The sequence below is a fragment of the Acinonyx jubatus genome, chromosome B3 (genome assembly GCF_027475565.1).
Source record: "Acinonyx jubatus isolate Ajub_Pintada_27869175 chromosome B3, VMU_Ajub_asm_v1.0, whole genome shotgun sequence".
Classification (NCBI taxonomy): Eukaryota; Metazoa; Chordata; class Mammalia; order Carnivora; family Felidae; genus Acinonyx; species Acinonyx jubatus.
The window spans coordinates 50,935,197-50,952,969 of NC_069386.1; the positions used below are offsets into that span (position 1 = coordinate 50,935,197).

At 38.7% G+C, this 17,773-nt stretch overlaps 1 protein-coding gene across 4 annotated transcripts in view; it reads left to right on the forward strand.

The window, feature by feature from the left end:
* MYO5A (myosin VA) overlaps positions 1-17,773 on the forward strand; it is a 192,484-nt gene that overhangs the window by 127,202 nt on the left and 47,509 nt on the right. For all 4 annotated transcript variants that reach the window (XM_027067263.2, XM_053224004.1, XM_027067266.2 and 1 more), the window contains exons 19-25: positions 144-355; positions 1,242-1,398; positions 4,919-5,158; positions 6,420-6,668; positions 9,667-9,760; positions 12,078-12,226; positions 16,617-16,730. In XM_027067263.2, the coding sequence (XP_026923064.1) occupies positions 144-355; positions 1,242-1,398; positions 4,919-5,158; positions 6,420-6,668; positions 9,667-9,760; positions 12,078-12,226; positions 16,617-16,730 (1,215 nt within the window). The remainder of the gene's footprint in view (positions 1-143; positions 356-1,241; positions 1,399-4,918; positions 5,159-6,419; positions 6,669-9,666; positions 9,761-12,077; positions 12,227-16,616; positions 16,731-17,773) is intronic.

Sequence of the window (17,773 nt, forward strand, 5' to 3'; positions counted from 1 at the left end):
TTAATTATGATGTAGCCCAAGTTTTAGCTACTAGCTTCATCCCTTTACTGATTCTGCTTTTAGATATATTTTTTCTCTTTTAAAAGTTCACTTACATGGTCATCATTTCTACTTCTCAGTATACAATTTCTTCCAAAAAATAGGACAAGGACAAATACCAGTTTGGTAAGACAAAGATCTTTTTCCGTGCTGGTCAAGTAGCCTATCTAGAAAAATTGAGGGCGGACAAGCTGAGGGCTGCCTGCATCCGGATCCAGAAGACCATCCGAGGGTGGCTGCTGCGGAAGAAGTACCTGCGCATGCGGAAGGCGGCCATCATTGTGCAGAGATACGTGCGGGGCTACCAGGCCCGATGGTAGGTCTCTCGGCGCCTGTCTACCCTGACTCAGGGCCCCTGGCATTGGAGAGCTCATTGTCCAACTGAGGACAGTTTTGAGTGGTCTTCCCATTTGAGAAGGCAGTGCCTCACCTCTTCTTAGTTTCAAAGAGTAACAGGTTTACTCACAAGACAGTAAATAGAGTAAAATTTCACTCACCCTTATGAATGGTGTAGATTCATCTTCAAAAAAATTACAAATTACTGCCTACTCATGTCCCCAGTATTTTTTATACTTTGTACTTTTATGTGAGCTTGAAGAAATCATCTTTAAATTAAAATAATCATGAATATGTGCTTGTTAATAATGATTCCATTGAGGAGTTTTTAGGAGCAGTTAACTGAGGAGATCTGGAAGAGAGTGACACTTCAGTGTGATTATATATGAGGATAATTTTAATTTAGGACTGTCAGTAAGAATGAATTAATGATGAAGAATTTATGCCCAAACAGATAGATTAGGGATAAATAGACACATTAGCAATGGCACTTCTAAGAAAGCTGGTGGTAAGTAAGCATGGGATGACTGTGGACAGCCAGTTGGCTATGTAAAAGGGACAATATGCACTGTTCTAGAAAGAGCAAACCTTTCTCAGCTTCACTTTCTTTATTGTAATATCAGGTAATGTGGGACATCCTACTTTTCTGGGTTAGGGAAGGCTCAAATCAGATAATGAGTGCAAAAATATTTGGGGGAGCTATAAGTTGCTATACAAATATAAGTGATTTAACATGTACATTATTAGAATAATGACAGTGGAGGTACTACTTATTATGCTGAAGATACTGGTGCTTTAAGTCTCTACAAAACTTATTCCTGGCTTTGTCTGATTACTGACAACATACTGCTCTTTTCTTTGGCCAGTTATGCTAAGTTCCTGCGCAGAACCAAGGCAGCAACCATCATTCAGAAATACTGGCGCATGTACATAGTCCACAGGAGATACAAGATAAAACGAATGGCCACTATTGTTCTTCAGTCTTATTTGCGAGGCTACTTGGCCAGAAATAGGTACCGCAAGGTGAGGCATTATTTCCAACTTTGTTTATTCATTCCATGAACATTAATCAAATTCTACGTCTGTATAGAATACCACGGGGGTTCCTGTGGGCATAGAAACTGAAGGGAGACAACCAACAATTGAAATATATTTTTAAATATTAAATAAGTACATATATTTATTAACAGGATAGTGGATAAATTACCTCCTTTTCCCCCTTTTATCTTTGTAATTTTAAAAAAAAAGTGTATTAGTTTCCTATGGCTGCTGTAATAAATCACCAACAACTTGGTGTCTTACAAAAACAGGAATTTATTCTCTCAGAGTTCTGAGGCCAAAAGTCTAAAATTGGTATCAATGGACCAAAAACCAAGATGTCAGCAGGGCTGTACTCTCTCCAGAAGCTCTAGGAGAGAATCTGTCTCTTGCCTTTTCCAGCTTTTGCCAAGTGGCTGCTGGTGTCCCTTGTGTTTGTGACTATGTCACTAAAGCCTCTGCCTCCATCCGCACATCATCTTCTCCTCTGTGTGTCTAACTTTGCTTCTTTTGTCTGTCTCTTATGAGAATGCTTATGATGGATTTGAGGCCCACCCAGATAATCTACAATAATCCCCCTACCTCAAGATCCTTAATTTAACCACCTCTGCAAAGACCCTTTTCCCAAATAAGATAACATTTTCAGATTCCAGGGATGAGGATCTGAGGTCCTTAGGGGCCTTTTTTCAGCCAATTATGATGAGCTGTGAATAGGTAGAATATATGATAGATGGGCATAAGATAGTTCCAAGAATGAAACAACCTTAGAAGAATTTAACATGGTGAAAAGAAAATAAATTACATTAATGTGGTTACAGTTGTATTGATTAGAATATGATGCTTGAGACATTTTTGACAAATAATCTTTATAGCTGGCAATAATCAACATGACTATACATAATGGATCACCAGATTAATCTTAATCATCACATCTGACAGTATATGATTTTTATCTCTTATTTTGGCAAGGCTTTAGTCTGTCCTTTAGGATATACTCTACATAAGACAAATACAGTCTGGATTTTAGAGCTCTGTGGTCATCATCGTTAGAAGGAGCATCAGTAGGGTAATTTGAGAGACATGTCTCTGGTCACAGACAATGCGTGAGCATGACCTAGGTCCTATTTATGTGCTTATATTTCTTATTTTGAAATAATTTTAAAGAATAAGGAAAAATGAAAGTTGATGAGACTTGAATGAGCATATTCTATAGCTCTGTTTTAAAGAAAATTTGAAGACAGCTACTCTAGGTCTCTCTCTCTACCCACACCTTCTGGTGCTCTTTCTCTACAAGCATGAGCTTTCAGGGAGGGAATAGCCTTGTTAATCTTGACCTTTTTGATACAACAAACTGGTTACCCTACTCCCTGCCTCGCACTCCCCCACCATTTGCCTCAGGAACATCTGAACTGGGTTGTGGGGCCATTGGTTTAGCAGAGGCAGGCTCTGGCCAATTCAGCTCCCACTGTGACTAGATGTGGCAGGGGTTGCAAGTTAGAGGCTAACTCACATTTAGGCCAGTAGCACCCCATTAGTGCTTCCTCTAGCTGTGTTCAAGTCCAAGCTTCCCCTTGATGGGATTTGGGGATCTTAAAGGGAGAGCAGGTGTTATTTAATTTTTCTGACTCACTGATGGACATGAGATTGAGAGTGGAAGCTCTCTATTTACTGTTTCCATTTGACTAAATTTCAGAAATGGACCAATGTCTGAAGTAACGTGGAAAGAAGGAAATTGAATAGGAAAATGGCATTAATAGCTTTGCCACTGTGTGCTTCTGAGTTTTAAATCTGAAAGCCTTCAGTTTCCATCACTGAGTCTAACCCAGTTGGTCACTAGTCATCCGGATGAGATTAGGGGCTCCCTCAGGATTTTGATGTTCTGTGAGAGCTCAGTATGCTGGCTTCACTGCAATGTGAATCACGGCGACTGTACTTAGTGGAACCTGCAGGCTGCCTTAGCATTAGGATAGCAGCCAGAAAGGGCGGCCTTCAATTGCCAGAGGGACTAGTAAGATCTCCTAAACACCTATGATTTTTTTTGTATTTGGTCATTTAAAACTTAACAACTTATTTCTTAAATGTATTCTTTAGAATGTTACCTTTTTTTCATTGTTAAATAACCTAAAAAGAGAAGCTATTCTTTTAATGATTTTATTAAGGTACTCTCTCTTTTTGAATAGTTTCAGAGATTTTTACATATAAAAAGTTTCACAAGAGATACATTATGTCCATTTGTAATAATTGCTAATAAATACTTAATTAGGTGTGTACATTTAAACATCATCTATATATCACATAAGAGTTATCTCATTAAACCTCAAGGTCCTTGGAAGGACCTCAAGGTTTTGCTAGTTTAACCTGTCTTAAAATTCAAGAATTTTTTCCCTATCATTTCTGGAAATTGTTTATAAACTCCCTACTTGATGGTTGTTATTGACAAATTCATTTCATAAGGCAACTTTTTGTTATAAGTTGTTTGTAAATTTAGGGTAATATAATTTTTTTTAGACAATATGGTATAAAATCAAAATTAAGATTAGTTTACTTCACTTCAACTTTTACTTTTCTTTTGAAGCTTCTCCCTACTACCTTTGCATTTCCTAAGTGGATTCCAGCTGCATTTGAAATAGCAATGGGAGATCCTCATTAAAATGGTATTCCTCAAATATGGCAAACAAGAGTGTTATTTTTTTGTTTCTGTGGATAAAGTCAATAAATCAGTAACAAACTTTGCAGTGCCCCTAGCGTTGGCTTCTATATAGTCAGCTTGCAGGTCATGCCTCATGTTTTTAAGCATCGACCTAATGAATGGTCATATGGTATCAGCAGTAAGGGTGTGTGTGTGTGTGTGTTGGGGGGGGGGGGTCCAGTGTTTTATTTTAATACTGCAGGGTTCTATTCTTTTTATAGGGATCACCTATTGCTAACAGAAGTCATATACCAATAAGAAACCTAATACGGTTTTTTCTTTGTTTTTAGAATTGTTTTCCTTTTAGTATACACATACACAGCATCTATGTGTATCCTCTGCTTATCATCATTATCATCATATGTATACATATAACATATGAACATAACACAGACTTTTATATGATTCTCAAATCACCTTTCATTTTATTTATTTTGAGGGAAAGAGAGAGCGGGAGAGCACATGTGCACACGAGCAAGGAAGGGGCAAAGAGAGAGGGAAAGAAAGAATCCCAGGCAGCCTGTGCACTGTCAGGGTGAAGCCCAATGCAGGCCTTGATCCCATCAACTGTGAGATGATTACCTGAGCTGAAAAAATCTGACACTTTAGCACCTGGCGCCCCTGAGTCTACTTTTTAAATCTCCTTTTAAAATAATTTTGTGCCTCCGTATATTTGTGCTATGTACAATCCATATAGCACATTGTTGGTTCAAATTTTGTATCTTTCCCTTTAGATAGTTTATGGATTCCATATAATGTTGAACCTTGAGTCCAGTCCAGGGTCTGACATTACCTGTTCTTACCTCTTCTGTGCAGATGCTCCGTGAGCACAAAGCAGTTATCATTCAGAAGTGGGTCCGGGGCTGGCTGGCTCGTACCTACTACAGGAGGAGTATGCATGCCATCATCTATCTTCAGTGCTGCTTCCGGCGGATGATGGCCAAGCGTGAGCTAAAGAAGCTCAAGATCGAGGCCCGCTCTGTGGAGCGCTATAAGAAGCTCCACATCGGCATGGAAAACAAGATCATGCAGCTACAGCGCAAAGTTGATGAGCAGGTGTGTTTTATTATTTAAAAAAAAATTATTTTTCTTAATGTTTATTTTTTTTCTGAGCGAGAAAGACAGACCCTGAGCGGGGAGGGGCAGAGAGAGAGGGAGACACAGAATCCAAACCAGGATCCAGTCTCTGAGCTGTCAGCACAGATCCCACTGCAGGGCTTGAACTCACGAACCATGAGATCATGACCCGAGCACAGATCCCACTGCAGGGCTTGAACTCACGAACCATGAGATCATGACCCGAGCCGAAGTTGGATGCTCAACTGATTAAGCCACCCAGGTACCCAACCAGGTGTGTTTTAAACAGGAGCCCTGAGAGTGGGGCATGCTTGAAGAACTCCACTGGGATTATTTTCAGCAGTATCTCCCCTTATTTTACTTTTCAGTTGCAGCAAAAAGGTAAAATAATAATGACAGTAAGGAGTACGGAAATAGTAACAAGCTTATAGGTAAGATTATGATTGCAAGGACTAAGGGAGGAAATTTACAGCCAGACCTTAGTGCCCAAGAGTCATATTATACTTTATACTTTCTAAATCTCTTTTGTCATTATCATTCATTTGCATAAAGTATAATGTTCCTTTTACAGATGAGTCATTTAGCATTGAGATAGCAAAAGAAGCAGGAAGGCGTCTGTGCTTTGGGGGAGCTTACAGTCTATTTGCAGAGATAAAATTTGATTTCCTAGAGATAGTTACTAAGTAATATTTTAGCACATGCAAATGATACAATGGTAATTGGTAATATATAAATACTGAGGACAGCAAAAAAAAAAAAAAAACCAAACAAAAAAACACACAAAAACCCAAAAAACAGAATAAAGCAGGATCCATCAGGAAGGTTTTCTGAGTGGGAGGAGTTTTAAGGTAACAAAACGATTTGTAAGTAACTTGCAATTTTGTGGCCATTTTATCATTTTTAAGAATCACTTGGGAGCATATGGCTTTTATAGAATATGGATTTGTTTTCCAAAGCAAGTATAGATGTTTCTATTTCTGGCTTAAGAATAGGAAATTAAGAATTTACTGTGGTACTTACCTTGTGACTGTGAGAAAATCACATCCATGCTACAGAATTAACTGTGCCTAATCTTCTTTTTGTATCCCTAAGAATAGGCCTTAATTGTAAAGGTTGTGGTTAGATACTCTATTGTTGCTGTGATGATACAGCATGAATATGATCAATAAATAAGGTTATCTCAAAATACATTTGATGATACATATGTTTACTTATTGTTACTTATGTATATGTTTAAAAGAACAAAGACTACAAATGCCTCATGGAGAAACTGACCAATCTGGAAGGAATATACACCTCTGAGACTGAGAAACTACGAAGTGACTTGGAGCGTCTTCACCTAAGTGAGGAGGAAGCTAAGATTGCTACTGGACGGGTCCTCAGTCTGCAGGAAGAAATTGCCAAGCTCCGGAAAGACCTGGAACAAACTCAGTCGGAGAAAAAATCCATTGAGGAGCGTGCAGATAGGTACAAACAGGAAACTGAGCAGGTAGGATCTAGTTATCGTATCCCCATCTACTCCTTTCACCAAGGAAATGTGCTGTCATCATGACCTGGCCCATGTGGCTCAGTGTTGGTTTCACCTGAAGGTGAAATACAAATGTCAGTTTGCTTCCTGTTCCTTATTAGTATTTTCCAAGCATTTCTCCCACATGATGCGTCTTTTAGTAGAATCTTTTGACTCTAGTAAGATCAGAGGCAAAGAAGAGAATTAAAGGCCACGTACCTACTCTCACTCTTACTTTAAATACATAGGTCTGGATGAAGTGTAGACTCCTTTTTCTTCAAAAGAGTTAACATGATTAAGAAACCAATCAAACCGTGAAATGTCACTAGCTGATAGTAGAGATCTTTATGGAAACCCACATCAAGGCTGTGTTAGAAGTCCGAAAGAGAGAAATCCAAATGTCTGCACCCTGAGGGTAGCCAGGAGCTGCTGTGCAGATAGAACAATAACAAGAATGCCTGCATATTGGTGCTTCTACATTACACACATTTATATTAACTTCTATCAGAATTTTATTAAATATGGAAAACATTAAGGTTCTCAAACAGCGATACAATGTATTGTTTAAACAAAAGTACCTCAACATAAAGCTTACTTGAAAAAAGTGATAGATTTTCATAAGTTCCACTAGTATTACCATTTTTAAGTGAAAACAGATTTGACTGTTGGCTGTAACTACTGGCAAAACTCCCAGTTTCCTATGCTTTTTCTGTATTGACTTCTGAATATTAATACAGCCTATGCAGTAAAAACCTTGGAAAGAGCTACGATGCAATTCAGATAGGATAGTGTACAATCTTTCCATGGTGTTCAGGGTCTTAATAAAATACTTCCTCCTCTGTCTCTAGCAGATCTGAGTTCTGTGTACAGAAACAACAATGCCTTTAAAACACGTTATTTTGACATGATAAACTTACTCTATCAGAATTCAAATATGCATTGAAAGGGATATTCTTGAAGCTTAAGAGCTCCTTTTCATTTCCTGAGCCCACAGAAGCTTTTCAGATTCCTCTGAGTCCATAGGGTATTTAGGCTTGGTAGGAGTATTCTCTTTTCCTCTTCAAAGTTAAGTTCATACCTTTCTAGTCTGAAAGAATAGCACACATGAACAGATTGAGATTTTTCCTTTCTTTTTATTTCATTATCTTCTGCTTTCCCCAGAGAGAGCTATAGGCACTAACATAAATTCTTAAAAAATTTTTTTTAATGTTCATTTTATTTATTTTATTTTTTTTGAGAGAGAGAGAGACAGACAGACAGAATGTGAGCAAGGAAGGGGCAGAGAGATACACACATCCGAAGCAGGCTCCAGGCTCTGAGGTGTCAGCACAGAGCCTGACACAGGGCTTGAACTCACAAGCTTTGAGATCATGACCTGAGCCGAAGTCCAATGCTTAACCGACTGGGCCACCCACGTGTCCCAGTAGGCACTACCATTAATTCTTTTGAGTAGAGTGTAGCGATTGAGAAGAATGAAAAAATTCCACTGTGACAGCCAGCTTTGTGGTCAGAAAAGCTACATTCCCAGCCAGGCTGATCAAGGAGCTTAGAAGGTACACTAGACCTGTGGTTTGTACCCAGGAGTGTGTATCAGAATGTCCTGGAGAGTTTTTAGAAAGATGCCTGGCCAAGCTCTAGGGGTGTGGGCTAGGCACGTGTATTTCAAAGAAGCAGCACAGTTTACTGGTTGCACACCGCTGACAGAGCAACTTCTTTCACAAGCACATAGGGAACTCTGGCCTTTCTACTGAGAGCAGCTATTAAGGCCATATCAGTATGGAGGGAAGAGACTGAGCCATCAGAAGGAATACCTTCTGGACTGACTTCTGCTCTGGCACAGTATTCCTGTCTAACCTCCCTGGTCTTTAGGGATTATCAGTCACAGAGCCCTCTTTCTCTGTCTCTGAACTCCTGATAGTTTTCTCTTTATTATTAAAGCTATTGCTTTAACATGTGACTCTTGATTTCAGGGTCATGGGTTTGAGCCCCACATTGGGCATAGAGCTTACTTTAAGAATGAATGAATGAATGAAGCTATCACTTTAAGAGTTCCTTAAATTTATGCTTAGAGAAAAATTCAAATTTCACTCATCACAAACACATATTTATTTCAACGATGAACTGAGTAAATTATAGACTTTGCACAGTTAACCTTTGGCTTTGATTTTTGCTTCCTGGGAATCCTTATCCAACTGGGAACTAGAAAGTGAAAGGTCAATGTGTTTTGTTTATTATGTGTGTGTCTGTGTGTGTGTGTGTGTGTGTGTGTGTTTCAAAATATACATATACGTAACATAAAATTTACCACTTTAACCATTTTTAAGTGTGCAGTTTTGTGGCATTAAATACTTTCACACTGTTGTAAGGCCAATGCTTAAACATGGAATAAAAGGACCAGTTTGCAACCTTGTAAAACTCTTAAAAGGAGATGAAAGGGAAATTCTCTTTCTCAAGACAGACAGCAGGGAGCTTCAGAAGGAATTCAGTGAATTCCAGAACCAAAATGCCCTTCATATCTTTCTGAACCTTCTTAATCTCTCTTAATACCTGAATCACGAGTACACATAAGTTTTGTGTTAGGCTGTTGAGGTGAGAAGGCATTATCATTCCTTCAAGAGCAAATACTTACTAGGTGTCAGGCAGTTGCTAAATGCTCAAGGTACAAAGTAAAATAACAGCAGTTATCTCCATCCTCCAGGAATTTCTAGTCTATTGGGGAAGGAAAAGTAAATCATTTATAAGGGCTGTAACGAGGGACATACAGGGTCCTGTAGGAGAGACACCCAATTGGAGGGAGTTTCCAGGAAGGCTGTCTGGAGTAATTCTTGAGCCAAGTTTGAAAGAAGACTAGATAGAACTAGGCACAGAAATGGGGCACAGAGATGTGGAAGTAAGGAGGGACTGCTGTGTGGTCTTTATATTTGGTACTGGGTGTCCTCTGTCTACTGCAGCCACCTGAGTTTATTGTTTCATTTTATAGCTGGTATCAAATCTGAAGGAAGAAAATACTTTGCTGAAGCAGGAAAAAGAGGCCCTCAATCATCTTATCGTGGAGCAGGCTAAGGAGATGACAGGTAAGGCTCGCGTGGCCATAACCTACAGTGCTTCAGCCAACCTCAGACCAACGTTTTCTAAGTTACAACTTTGCTTAGAGCTTAAATGTTTTAAAAAGTTGAGATTGTCATCCTTCAACTCAGGAAGTTCCAAGAGGCAAGCACAGTAAGTATTTTGTTTGATTTAGTTGGTGAAGTCGTAAATCTCATCTTTCTATGTACGAATGTGAATTCATGTACAGTCACTATCATCTGCAATTAAAAAAAATGAATTGTTCTCCATTTATGATGTTACTTATGACTCATAGGATTCTATTGAATTAGGAAGAAATTGTGAGCTAATACATATGCATGTCTATTTACTTATTTTTTGCTAAACCAATAGATATTATTCTCCCAAGATAAATTACCTTTTTTCCACCAAAAAAGAAAAAAAAAAAAGCAACTCTAATTTTTTGAATAGAAAACTAACTAGATGTGGACATTTACTCCATTTTCCATTTGTAAGATAGATAAGAATTATGATAATTTACAAGTAGTCCACATGTAAGTAAACATGGGCTAAGAAGATGTAGATCTAAGCTATAGTAATTGGTGGTGGAGACAGGGAGAAATAAATGGATTGGAGCAAAGATACAGTATATGAAAGAATCACCAGAACATTATCCTTTTTGATGTGGTATTCAAAAAAGGGATAAAAATTTTCTAAAGTTTGACATGAGCTATTTCAACAATAATGATGTGTTATTACTAATGAGTAAAATAAGGGGGAAAATACTTGTTTATGAATAAAATTAATGAGATCAGTTGTTAGAATGTTAAATTTTGGATGTCAGCTGGGGCCTCTATATAGAGATGTCCTAAAAACAAATTGAGATTAAAGATTAGAGACAGAAAGAAATAGGCCTTAAGGTACCATTAAAGCTATGATGGTAAGAGAGCCCTCTGTGCCTTTTCCCCTACCACCTCCTCCCTAAAAGGGACTGATGTAAAGAAAAGAGAAGAAATCTGAAATTAAGCTTTATAGGATGTTCCCAGGTAAAGGATAAGGTGAAGAAAAGAAACCAGAAAGGAAAATTGATAGGAGAGATTGAAACAGTCACTGAAGACATGGAAAGAAGGCTACTAGGATGCAGAATGTAATGGAAAGATCCAGAATGATGAGAATACTTCTGGGAAATTGTAAAATGTTACTTGCAATTGGATGAGAAGAACAAAGAAATAACATTGGATTTGCCTAGGGAAAATTTCTTGGTAGCCTCAGGCAGCTTCTGCAAACTGGTAAGAACAAGACAATTTATAGGATGTCATAGGGAGAAGAGATTCTTTCACTCATTCATTTACACATTAGTAGAGCCCTACCTTAGGGAAGCACTGTAGTGGGCACCAGGGAAGCAGTAGAAACAAGGCACTTGCGGCCCTTGCCCTTATGATAGAGCTGATGGGGAAAGAAATGGTGAAGCCATCAAAGCAAGCAGGGCAGATTAAGGTCTAGTCACAAAGCATGAGGATAAAGTGGGCCATATAAATATTAGGAAGCTTAATACATTTATAAATGTGACTGGTTGACTCAGTGAGTTAAAACATACAGCTGAGATCTGTGGCTTTTTTACTTTGCTTTATTTATAGTCAGGGGCTCGTCTCCAGTCTCCAGATGACATCCCAGGCAAATGCAAGCTGCTGGCAACAAAGTGAGCAGAATGGGGTGGTAAACGGAAAGTTCAGGGTGCCCCCCGCAGCACACAGGAGAAGTAACCACACACATGACCAGACATGGGGATCTTATCTGGTTAGAATTGGGAGAGTAATAGGACTGGGGGCGGTTCAGCATGCTGGAAAACATAAGATCTCAGCCTGGGGACTGAGGTGAGCAGAGAGTTGACTGTAGCAAAGGATAGCTGTGTTCCTTGAGAGTTTGCCACTCCCTCAGAGATCTGAGAACTATCTCTGACTTTTTGACAGAGTACACTAATTTGGACAAAAGAATTTTGTGATAGCCTGAAACAGAACATTGGAATAAAAAATAAATACAGTACTTTAGTTTCTAGACAATGACTAGTAGAAGTTTATCAAGGATGTGCCATAACCAGTGAATGAAGTAGTGGCATTGAATCCATAGTATATGGAAGAACTCAGTAGATGATTGTTGTTATTAACAAACAATTTCATTTTTTTGTCATGGTATTTTCTCTTTCCCTACATTCAGTAAGATACTCTTCATACATCATGGTGGTAAAAAAAAATTCTTTGCAGAGAAGCTGGGAGTCAGTGTAAATGTTTGTACTCTTGACTTTTGTAGAGCCATCTTTATTATGCTTTTCTCTCTTCTTTCTTTCAGAGACTATGGAGAAGAAGTTAGTAGAAGAAACAAAACAACTGGAACTCGATCTTAATGATGAAAGGCTGAGATATCAGAACCTTCTGAATGAGTTCAGTCGCTTAGAAGAACGATATGATGACCTCAAGGAAGAGATGACTCTGATGGTAGTGAGTCAAACACTTGATTTTTTTTTTTAATGAAAAAATTTAAGCACTTATAAAGGCAGATAGAATAGTGGAATGAATCCCCGTGTACTTCATGTACTTATTACCCAATTCCAAAATGGCCGACACACTTCTACCCCGACTCTATCCCTCCTTCCCACCCTATCCAGTGGATTGAGTTGTTGTAGAGAAGATCCCACAAATCATATAACTTTATTCATAAATACTTTGCAAAGTCAAACATTTTAAAGACTGGACTGTAGGTTAGTATAAAGTCATATAGCTGGACTTCATTTTATGTATTGGATGACTTCATGTAAAATTTGCATGTAAAGCAAATATTTATATAACTGAGTATTTCCTTCACTAGTTTTTGTTACAGTTTCAAAGATATATTCCTACAAAAGGAAAGTTCAGCCTCTATTTGTAACAAATTATTTCATCTATTTCAAGAACTCTTCTGCATCTACCAATGTATCTTTTATACTTTTAATAGTTTCTTACAGCGTCTTACTTCTCCTTATCTTGCTGTCAGGAAACAAAGAGTTCCCTAGCTCTCTTGTTCCCTGTAGGTGCCAGCCTTGAAGGTAACCTGATGGTACCCGTGGCTAGAAATGCTCTGAAATATGTCTTATAAAAAACAAGGTAATCAGATATCTGTGGCAGAGAATGTTTGCTTCAAATTTTGCCTTTATCTGTACCCTTTGACAATGTTTTTTAAATATGACATTTAACAAGGGAAAATAAAGGAGATTATGTAACATACAAAAAAAAATGAAATAAATGTATCACCTAGAAGATGAGAAAATCTAGTCTCAAAGAGGTTAAAAAAGCTAATTTGAATGCCAGTTGGACAGTTATTTCAAACCTTGCTACTCTATCCTGATTTGAACGTGGCAAAGAGAAACTATAAGAGTAGGTCACCATTATCCTTATCATTGACAAATCAAAAGGAGCCTCATTAAATCTTGTCTTCCGTGCTCTCCCTGCTGCAATCTTCCTCCTTTACATTCTCCCATCTTTAGCTTTCCCTAGAGTCCTTTTCCTCTGTCTTTGAATATCATGTTCCCCAGAATTCCATTCTTGGGTGTATTTTTATCCTATTTTCTAGATAACTGTGCCAGCGTTTATGGTTAATTTATGCTTTGGTTAGCACTAAGCTTTGTGTCCCATGAGGTGCTTCTGAAGACACTAGTTACTTGAGATGTTAAGAAGTGGCATTGGGAAAAGAAATGATTGAGGTCAAATAAGTGTGAGAGCCACATTTATCTCTGTTGAAAGAGAGATAAACAAATTTTTTTCTCCCTCAGAATTTCTGGGATTCTTTAATACTGCATGTCTTGTGAACCTCAGAAAATAAAATGAGACAAGCATGTGCCATGTGTACATCACTTTCTGAGCACATTTCTGGAAATGTCTAAAAAAAGACCCTCCAGTAATGGCCATCCTCCAGCAACTTAGCAGGGCTATTCCTTCCTGCTGAGCAAGTCTCTGCCTGCTACCCATTCTGTTCCCAGAAGTGCTATGGAAAAAGGAAGATGTAATCAAGTTCCAGGGACAGTTTAGCTGCTTAATTTCTTATTTCTCAGCTTATAACCCTCTCTTTTGTATGCCGATGACTCATTGTCCTTCCTTTTGGGTAACAAAATGGTCAGAAGGAGGGAAAAGAAAAATAGCAGAGGAAGGAAGATGAGAATCTACTTGCTTCCTACTCAGCTCTTCATTAGGTCCCCTTTCCTAGTTCCAGACATAGTGAAGATTGCAGTCTTGGTAGAAAATATTTGCCAAGAATTGCAGAGAATTAAAAAATGGACTTTATAATTTAGGAATAAATAAATAATAGCAATATCTTATTTTAATGTTTAGGTAGGGACTTCGCAACTAACAGATGGGTACTCGGCTAATCTATCATTGACACTGTTCTGCAGATGCAGCTCTCACTGCCATAATGCTTAGGAAGCATTTATGGTAAATAGACTCCTCAAATGGATGGCAGGAAACTTTAGGGAGGGGGAATTGAAAGACTGCTTCAGCGCTTCTGGTAACCTGTGATACATGGGCCAAAGTTAATGGCACTGATTACCAGTGATTACTAGATTTGTTGGCCCTAGTACCAAGAAGCGTTGTCGGATTTTTCTCCAGGAACATTCAGTTGTAGAGCAGAAGGAAGAAAATACTAAATCCAGGGCCAAGGAAATTCAAGCAGACAGTGAAAGGATAATGAGGCAATGGAATACAGGCTTGTGAAGTGTTTAAAGATAAATTCATTCCAAGTAAGGAGGGAGTCCTGCATGTCAACAGTGGGGTCGTTAATCTTGACGAAGGGAGTAAGACAGGTCCAAGAAAAGAAGGAATTATTGGAGAAATGACAGATAAGAGGAGGCATGAGATGCAGATCTTGAAGGAGCACTTGATGATCAAGTAGTATGTTTGTCCTTGTAATTGAATAGCATATGGACTAAAAACTTGGGGAACAAAAGGCAATGCATGAGAGAGTTGTTGCATTACTTCAGAGTCCTAACAATTATGGCAACATCAGTTAACATTAATTGAATCCTTGTTACGTGCCAAAAACCATGCTCTTTACTTGCGCTATCTTATTTAATCCTCACATAAACCCTCTTAGGTAGATAATATTATTATCTACCTTTTTCTGATAATGAAGGTGAGGCCTGGAGAAGTAAGGGACAAGAAAACGGCAGACCTGGAATTCCTACCCAGCTCTCTCCTATAGACTCAGAGCATTTAACCACTGTCCTGTATACAAAAGTTACGTTAAATCACAGACATAGCATTGCTTCTATTCATACCTTAAGCTATTTGTTGTTTGGTAATACATACATGAGGAAAAATAGGGGTCTAACTCATCTTTAAATAAGCTTATTAAAACCCTTTGTCTCCGTATTTATATGGACCTGGGTTTTTGTTGGTTTTTTTTTTTAAAATGTTTATTTATTTTTGACAGAGAGACAGAGTATGAGTGGGGGAGGGGCAGAGAGAGAGGGAGACACAGAATCTGAAGCAGGCTCCAGGCTCTGAGCTGTCAGCACAGAGCCCGACGCGGGGCTCGAACTCACGGACCATGAGATCATGACCTGAGCCGAAGTCGGACGCTCAACCGACTGAGCCACCCAGGCGCCCCTGGACCTGTTTTTCTTAATGACACAACCAATTAATAAACAGCGTCCCATACACCTGTTGGCTGGGGCTAGGAACTTTAAGGTTGCCGGTGTATGTAAACAGAAAGTAAATCTGAGTGCCTTTGACTTTATGTGGAGTGATTGTCCCATTTAGGGTGGACCCTAGCTGCTAGCTAGTTTCAGAAGTTCTGGTGTTCTTGGATCTTCCTTATGCACCAGAGTACCGGTTGCGGTGGCCTGGAGACTTTCAACTGCCCCTGGATGCTGGCTTCCCTTTAGTCACGCAGTTGGGTCTGTTCTCTATAAGCTTGGTTATGGGAGAGAGAGAGAGGCAAAGAAGCTCTTTGTGGCTTCTGGCTCTTCCTGCAGCTGGGGGAAGGAGTAAAGGAAATTGGACAGATGAAAAGTTTCCAGAGGTCTTTCTGGACATTTTCACCTCTTCTGAGGTTGGGGGGGTGGGGAACACCCCAGGAGTGAGGGGTACAAAACCCAGCCTTTTTATTCCTTCTTTCTTCAAGTCATTCTCTAACCCTTTCTCCTACACGAAGGAACAGACTGTAATTGCTTAACTTTTGTTTTCCATCAGCTTTCTGAATGCTAATCTCATAGGTACCACATGTCATAGAAATGTCACTTGGACTCCCTGAATCAGTAACTTCAGGACTTCAGAGGATTCTTGGAACAGATTTCTTACCTCTCCTGTACTGCTCACACTTCCCACTGCTGACTCCAGAAAATCAACTCCATGCACAAAAATGGCAGAATTTATAGTCACCTATGTAGAACCCCTCTCTTTTTTTCCACTTATGCTCAAATACAGTGCAGGAAAATGATTATGCTTTCATTAAACATATTTCATGAGCTTTTTACCAAGTTTTATGTAATTGCAACACTGAAGTCAGTGTTTGGGTACTGAAGTGTTATACCTACACTTCACGCAGTGTGACTGGCTACTCACAACTTTAAAAACCCAAAGGGGACTCTGCTAATAATCACAGATGATTTTCATTTGAGTATTTGGTTTTGTGTTCTTGTCATGCCCTGATGGTGCATCTTTCTCTTTCTTTGGAGAGTCCAGAAAATGACCTTTTTGTAAAGGTTTGGTAAGGACAACATGGAACATCGTATTTGGGCATGAGAACAGCAAGTCAGTGAGTAGGTATTAGAACCAAGTTAAGGTGGATGCTGTCTTAAGTATGACTTAACATTTTCATTATGTTGTGTTAATTATTCTTGGTTTATTTGCCTTGCAGAATGTGCCTAAGCCTGGACACAAGAGAACAGACTCCACTCATAGTAGCAATGAGTCTGAATACACCTTCAGCTCTGAAATTGCAGAAACTGAAGATATGCCATTGAGGACAGAGGTACATTTTAGACACCAGGATGTGACCATGCTGTTATTAACAGAGAACATTTCCATTGTGGGGCAGACCCCATTTGCCCTTAAATGTAACAATCGTTTCAAACTATACTCATAAGTGACTAATGGGTCCTTAATTAGCTTATAAATTATTACTTATATTTTCCTATATGTACTTGCTTACTTACTACATATATTTTTTTGTCAATAGACATCTTAACTTTTCATGTAATTTTGATGACCAGATTTTTTTCTTTTACAGTTCCCTTCTACATCTTAACATACCCTATTACAAAAAAACATAGCCTGTCATGAATTTATTTCAGACTGAGGTCAATTGTTTTGTCCTTGAATATTATAAATAACCAATGTCCAAGAGTTTAGCAAATCTGCTGCCTCTGTTTGATGACAGTTTTTACCAAAATAATTTTTTTCCACAAAAATGCAAGAAAAATAGCTTATAAATCTGCCTTACTGTTTTGTGTTATGGGGTATGAAACCAAAATGGCACATTACCGTAACTCCAAGAGTATGGTGACTTTAAGTTAGATTTTTGCCAAACTAATTCTCAGATCTTCTTTTCAAATGTGATGTTAGTTTCGCTAATGGATAATTCAGGCACAGCTCTTCTATTTTTATGTCATATTCTGAGAAAATGGCCAAGTCAGAAATAGACTGCTTCTGGCAGAACAGCCAAAGAAAATTGAATGATTCTTTCCTTTTTTGTCTTGGTTTTACTCAGGAATGAAATTTTCTGCCATCTAATTGTGTTCATTTTAAGGAAATATGTCATATAGTTGGAATCTATACATACAAGAAGCCTAAGTTAACTGATCAAAGGTCACAGCTTATAAGTGGCAGACCCGGCATTCAAACTGAGGCTGGTCTGTTAGGAGCTCCATTCTTTACTTCCTCCCATCCGGGGACTTTACACTGCAGTTCCCCAGTGCCATTTCTGTCTATAGCCAACATTAGTCTGGGGACCATTGATAACAGCAGTCTGGCCACTGTGTAGCAGAATAGAGGTGGTTCCAGTTATTCGTTGCC